Consider the following 6,595-nt stretch of genomic DNA (forward strand, 5'->3'; position numbering starts at 1 on the left):
ACATTCAGTTCTTGTTCACTTATGTAGTACTAGTGTGTGTATTTATGCTTTCCTAGCTCAACCAGGTTCCCATATCACGAACTGATTGCAGCTGAATATGTGTTGCTTTCCAGGCCTCAACATGCCTCCAGGGTTTTTGACATGGTGGACGAGTTTTATATTGGTGATTTGATTGGACACTAATGTTCACTGGTTCCAGTTCATCATCAAAAGAAAAGAAATAGCAAGTTGAGTTAGAATTGTGCCCCATTTTTTGATGGCTCTTAGATCTCTGTTCCATTTGTAGTACACAAACACTACAGAAAGCAGCATCAGGCATGTGACTCAATTAAAGATTAATGTCATGTATTTATTGACCGTACAAATGCGTGGATGTACCCACACATCCACATGAACACATGTGCACATGCACATGCACATACACCACAAGGAATGTATAGGGTTTGATGCTATTGAAAGGGTGAGCACCATAAGGAATGTGTCAGAAACATTGGAAAAACAGTGTACAAAGGGGAATATGTCTGGAAAAACATGGATCCCATCGAAAGCACTTAGCAAAATGAGGGTACTGATTAGGGTGAGCATCATGAATGCTGAAAGCAATCATACAATGCTTGTTAAAGAGATCTCTTGAAAAAAGTAAATGGATCAATTGAGATGTCACCAAAGACTATGATTTTCAAGTCTTTAAAGTGACTAAGCCAAAGGTATAATCCCAAACATCCAAAAAGTATTTGTTGCTCTAAAGTAAACAGAGAATATATCCAAAAGAAGTGTGAGCTGAAGGGTAGAATCATAAAATTTCTTGGATTGTTTCTAAAGGTATGGTACATCTTTGACTATTGAAGCAGTGATATCCCTCTTTGCAAGGACACTAGGTGGCAATACACCCACAAGTCTTGATTTTATAGAGAGCTTGCATTTCCATGTGTGAAGATATTTCTCTGTTTTAAAGATTTTTCATGTGCTAAACATTAGTGGCACAAATTCTCCACTCGTCTACCTAAGAGTCACATTCCACCTCAAAGGATCGATATGGGGCTCCATGTGATCGCAAGGGGGAATACCATCATCATTGGTTAGGTGTAGAAGGAAGGTGTTGTGCATTTCCATAAACTAAGTCTTTAATGCTTCTTTTCTTACAGAAAGAATGACTGGTTAAGCCTTTTCTTGAATAGAATATGCGTGAATATCATTTTTAGCGGAGATATTTGGATTATACTTATCGGTTGATTTGGTTTATTTTCTTTGTGTTCCATGCTTACACGAGCATGCAAATAGAAAAATGTTCTTTCTGTATAAGAAATGTACTTGGAAGAGTAGAAAAATGCTCCAAAAATGGTTGAACATTATGAGAAATGCCAATGATTTAAGGAAAATTTAGATAGATAAATGATTATGAATCAAGTTTTTATTGGAAGATACATTTTTGCACTATGTCACAAATAAGCTAGTCATTTACAAGTTGGTTGCTAAAATGTTGCTTAATTATAGTGGACGTCATTCCCATTATGGCTTATATAGTATGTAAGCGAGTTTGTTCCAAGAAGGCATATAAATGAAAATTTAGCCAATACATGTATCTCGAATATACCATTCAAGTTGTTTTGATTATGAAGGTTGATATTGGGGAGTGTGTTGATTTTGTTGATTGGTATTACATTACATTACACCCCAGATCTTTAACACATCATTGGGTTCAAGATATAATTACTTTTATGTTTTGGAAAAGCTTAGATGTATATTCTACTCAAATGTTTGGCTTGGCAGATGTAGCCGAGTGGATTAGGATAATAGATTGTGGATCCATTATGCATTCTCATTGCATTTTGGTCCTAAAATGCAAAATATTGTTTGAGCATATTAGTTTGCTAGGGGTGTCTATATTTTGTCTAAACTCTGGCTTCATTGCTACAACGTGCAGATTTCACCTCATGATGAGAAAACCCTAAAAAGCACAAATTTTGCTGTGTACAAACATCAACACCCAAATCATTCTGCTGAAATATGTCAGCCAAGGAATACTTTTTGCTGAGAATCCTCGGCACCCAGATTCTTTTGAAACATGAAATCAGCAATCTCACAATACATCGCCAGAGAATGAACCTGTAAAACATATGAAATCTCTTGATTGTTAGCATTTAGCAAAACCAAAAGTTCTTCCATGGTATTTGAGCATGAAAGGCCATCATAGAAACTATCTATCCGGTCTTATTCCTATAAAACATTTGCAATCATTAATTTCTTTTCTTTTCTTTTTACATAATGCATGGTAGCTCTAGGCATATCAGAGATATGCTAAAAACACAAAGTACTTTCAGTTTTGTTGTTATATAGTTAATAGTTGTCCTTTTTTGACATGCTTGGATTTCTTGACTATCCTTGAGCTTTTGCATTGACTTAGATTGCATGTTGGTTTTTATTTTCTTGTGATACCATATATCGTTGATTTCTTTTTAATAATAATTTTGGTTTTCTAATAGAACCATATATTGTTAACTCCTTTTTCACGCTTGAAAAATTAAACATAAAAGTTATTGGTCTCGCAATTCAAAAAACTTTTACATAACTCCTTTTTAGAAATTAATTGATCATTTGCATGAGGATGAAAAATTTCTAATATGTCACGCTTCATTAATCATAAGAAGCACATTATGCAATATATTGTAGTAAGGTCTCAATAATTCAATAACAAGACCATCCCAACTTGGTGCTATCCATGTATTCAAAGAATGCACAATGCATTCTATTTCGTCATAGTAAACTATTCTTTCAAAGCCAAAGTGTGATTAGAATTTTACATAATAGCATTTTAAAATAGCATTTGTCTTGCCATGGAAACATCAAATAGAGAAGAAGAGGTGGGAAATATATTGGGAAAATAGTGCACATATACATGTATTAGTTTAAGTATTAATCGTGTCCATTGACCATCATGTTTTTACACGTCTTATACAATTCTATCATTGAGAAGTATGAATATTCTTGAAAAAGCCCTTGGAGCAAGAATCTTTATCAAGACTAGCTTTTGACATAACATAATTAACCATATATCTAGTTTATGTTCATCAATCTTTACAATAATATGTTTTGCATGAATCAAGGTATCATAAAAACATTCAATAAATATCAACAAGACTGTTGAAGAATGTTCGTCGTGTGAACAAAGACACTCAATATCGTCTTATTTCTAGCTCACCTCAATCACAAACTAATGACCATAAGGCAAATAATTGTTTGCATACAAAGAGCAAAATGATGATACAATGCAATATCTACAGCCTCATTAACTTGACTATATCGACTAAACATATCAGACATCCTCAACCTGAATAGGAGCAACAACTAGCATCTTTTTAAGTACCCCAAAGGCCATTTCTTAATCCTCCGACCATACAAACTACATGCCTCTTTTTTGTAAGAGTAGTAAGGTGAGAACAAATATGGGAAAGATACCTCAAATACCTATTGTGCCATTTAACCTCACCTACAAATCTCATAACTTATTGAACATTTGTTGGAGCTTTAGCCTTTTGAACAACAGATATCTAGCAGGGATCAATGGCCATTCCCTCTATTGATAAAATATGACCCAACAACACTCCCCTCTTAGCTGCAAAAACTAGTTTAAATAGAGTTAAGGATATTCCAAACTTTCTACATTTCTCAAAGCATAAGTTCAAATGTTCCAAGTGGTCCTTACTACTCCCTCAAAGACACAAGAGTCATCAATGAACACTCTCATAAAAGTTTTCAAGTAAGGATCAAAAGTCTTATGAGCAGCTCCTTGAACCCCTAAAGGTCCATTCTTCATTCCAAAGTTCATGAAAGTGTTGATAGAAGCTCCCCATTCAGTGATAAAGCCAGTCTTATCCATGTCCTTTGGATGCATCCTGATCTAGAAGAAGCTCTACATCTCGTATCCCACTATATCATAAAGAAGGGAATCAATGAATGGGATCAAAAATTGTTACAACATTTAGCTTCCTATAATCAACACAAACCTTGAACTTCCCATTCTTTTTTGACACCAGAACTATACAAGACAACCATGTCACTTCATTGATAGGTTTGATAAAACCAAACAACCTAAAAAAGCTTCTCAATCTCTTTTTGAAGCTGCTTAGCATAGTTAGGGTTCATTCTATAGTGCTTTTGTACAATTGGTTTGGCATCCTTCTTCATGTCAATCCTATGTTGAAATAATGTGGGATCAAATCCTTCCATCTCAATGAAATCTCATGTAAATATGTCTTGAGATTCTTTGCACATTATATCAAACTTTTCTTGATACCTTCTTCCACATAAATGATCGTTTTGATCAGTTTAGACTCTCCTTCCTCATTCAAATTGACTTCTTGCACTTTATCCTCCACAACTCTTGCAGACTTCTTCATGGTATGTTCATACCTCTGCTCAAACAAAATGATAGCTCTTTGTCTTTCTTCATCTTGAACATCTGAATTGTCCATAAGCTAAAATTATTCATTGCCCTACTTTTGAGATTCCCTTCACTATTTAGGATCAAACTACATAGCTTAATGTTTTATCCAATTCACCCCCTAAACTTTTTTGAACTTTAGGCTATTCCTGTCCTAGCACAAGCTCTTCAAGATATTGCCATGTGATTGATCATTAATTGTAGTTTGAATAGTTTGTTGTTCAAGAACTCCATTTGTAACAATACTAAGCTTCTCCTAGGACCCTTGAATGATGTTGTCCATGTTGATTTCAAATACTAGTATCCCTAAAGGGTTTGCTTGAAGAAATAACTCTTCTTCATCATCCTCAACTTCATCTACCAAGGTAATTGTTTGGGCCACTAAGACCTATTTTTCAACTTCACTTTATTAACTTTGAACAATCTGATCTGCTTAAATCCACTGGGGATACACACATAATCTTCCCCAATCCTACTTTAACTTTGCTAATTTGAACAATGGCCTACCTAAAAGCATGTGATCATATTCTCCAATCTCTAACATCCTCATCACTACAAAACTAACCAAGTGGCTTGTAATCTTCTTTGGTCTACCATCTTAACCTAAAATGGTGTAGATAATAGCTCACCTTGCTTGTGGACAAGAATGTATTTTTTAGAAGGATATTAACTCTTGAACCTTCATCTAAAAGAACATCATCATACTTGTTGCCTACATATTCCACTTGAATGGTAAGGACTTAGTCTATGACCTTTCTCTGAGTAGCTACAACAACTGACTAACATTTAGGAACTTGAATCTGTGAGATTTCTCCCCTAAGAATATCCTGTAACTCTTGCCTAATTTGCAAGAGAAGCTTTCCCTTAAACCCAAAATCAAGTCCAAGATCTGATCCAATGTTAACTACAAAGAACATCTTGCTAATGCGTGAAATATTTCATTAGAGCCTCCCCATTGCAATTTTCCCAAACATGTATCTTCATGTTGGTACCTTTCCCCATCAAGATTCAAGCTTTCTTGCCATTCTTGATCATCAAGATCTTCAAATAATGCCTTACAATCTCCTTTTGCAACCTCTTGACCTGCTTAGTAGCCATTCTCTTACTTTTCCCAATCCACTTTTTTTTTAGCATGGCTTCTAGTGATTGCTAACACTAATTGTTCTTTTAGGGCACTCTTCAGCTTTAATATGGTTAGAGCAATCACATTGCACATGCATACTAGCCACATTGAGATCACTTGGCCTCTCATCCTCCTTTCCTTGCTCTTGAACTCATTGACTAATCTCTCCTAAAGTAGTCATTGCATCTTCAAGATGCTATCTTTCTTCATTTTGAAAAAATAATTTATCAAGTCTACTACTATTGGGGCAAGTGGATGTTGTAGAGAACGTATTCTTGCATGTCTTCTCTCATTGCGGGTTTTTTTGACTGCCATTCCTCTCTTAGTCCTATGCTTTACCCATAGTTCATAGTTGGGTCCTACAAAGTGTCCTTGACCTCCACAGTAATGGCCTATTTGTGCCTTTTTTTTCTATCCTTGAAAATTATTATACAATTGTCTTGCCAACACCCTTCTTGACTTCCTAGTCTTTGAGGTACAGTGTTTGTCAGACCTGATTTCTTGCACAACTAGTTGTGCCATCCTCACTCTAGGCTATAGAACTAGTACTTGATGTCCCATTCGGACATTTAAATTGTACCAACAACCTCTTATTTGATACATGTTGCTCTAACAAATTTCACAATATTTATCCTTCCTTTGTGTTGCAACAAGACCTAAGTCCTTCTACTTCTGATAGATCTTCTTCTCAATGTCAAGAATCGCGTGGTGGGGGGACTTGCTCAAGATGCTGCGCCGAACACACACAGAATGTACAAGGAGAAGCTCACTCAAGAGACAAGAAGAGAGATGGAGGCCAAAACGTTTTCTTGCTAATTTCTTCTTCTTCTTCCACACACTTTACAATGTACACCAAGTATAGAGAAGATACAACATAAAGGAAAGTGGCCTACTAAGTCAAACAATGCATAATCGACTACACTAATCGACTGGCGCTATAACTATGCCAGCTGTAGATAGGTGTAACAACCTGAATATAATAAGTAATGAGTCAGTGGCCATGTGAGAGTCATAATGACCATCGGCATGCT

At 35.6% G+C, this 6,595-nt stretch overlaps 1 protein-coding gene across 3 annotated transcripts in view; it reads left to right on the forward strand.

Annotated features, from left to right (window-relative positions):
* The window catches only part of CB5LP (cytochrome B5-like protein), a 70,415-nt gene extending 69,469 nt beyond the window's left edge, over positions 1 to 946 (forward strand). The window contains exon 6 of one of the 3 annotated variants that reach the window (XR_015692906.1): positions 114 to 158. Coding sequence is in view for 2 of the 3 variants with exons in the window: in XM_087691357.1 (XP_087547483.1) it covers positions 114 to 183 (70 nt within the window). In the remaining variant the exon portion in view is untranslated. Of the gene's footprint in view, positions 1 to 113 lie in introns of all 3 variants that reach the window. The other 2 variants (XM_087691357.1, XM_087691356.1) reach the window with 2 other exon arrangements.
* The last annotated feature ends 5,649 nt before the right edge of the window (positions 947 to 6,595 follow it).

This window comes from Lygodium microphyllum, chromosome 13, assembly GCF_053477565.2.
Source record: "Lygodium microphyllum isolate KBCC chromosome 13, Lygodium_microphyllum_v1.1.10, whole genome shotgun sequence".
Lineage (NCBI taxonomy): Eukaryota > Viridiplantae > Streptophyta > Polypodiopsida > Schizaeales > Lygodiaceae > Lygodium > Lygodium microphyllum.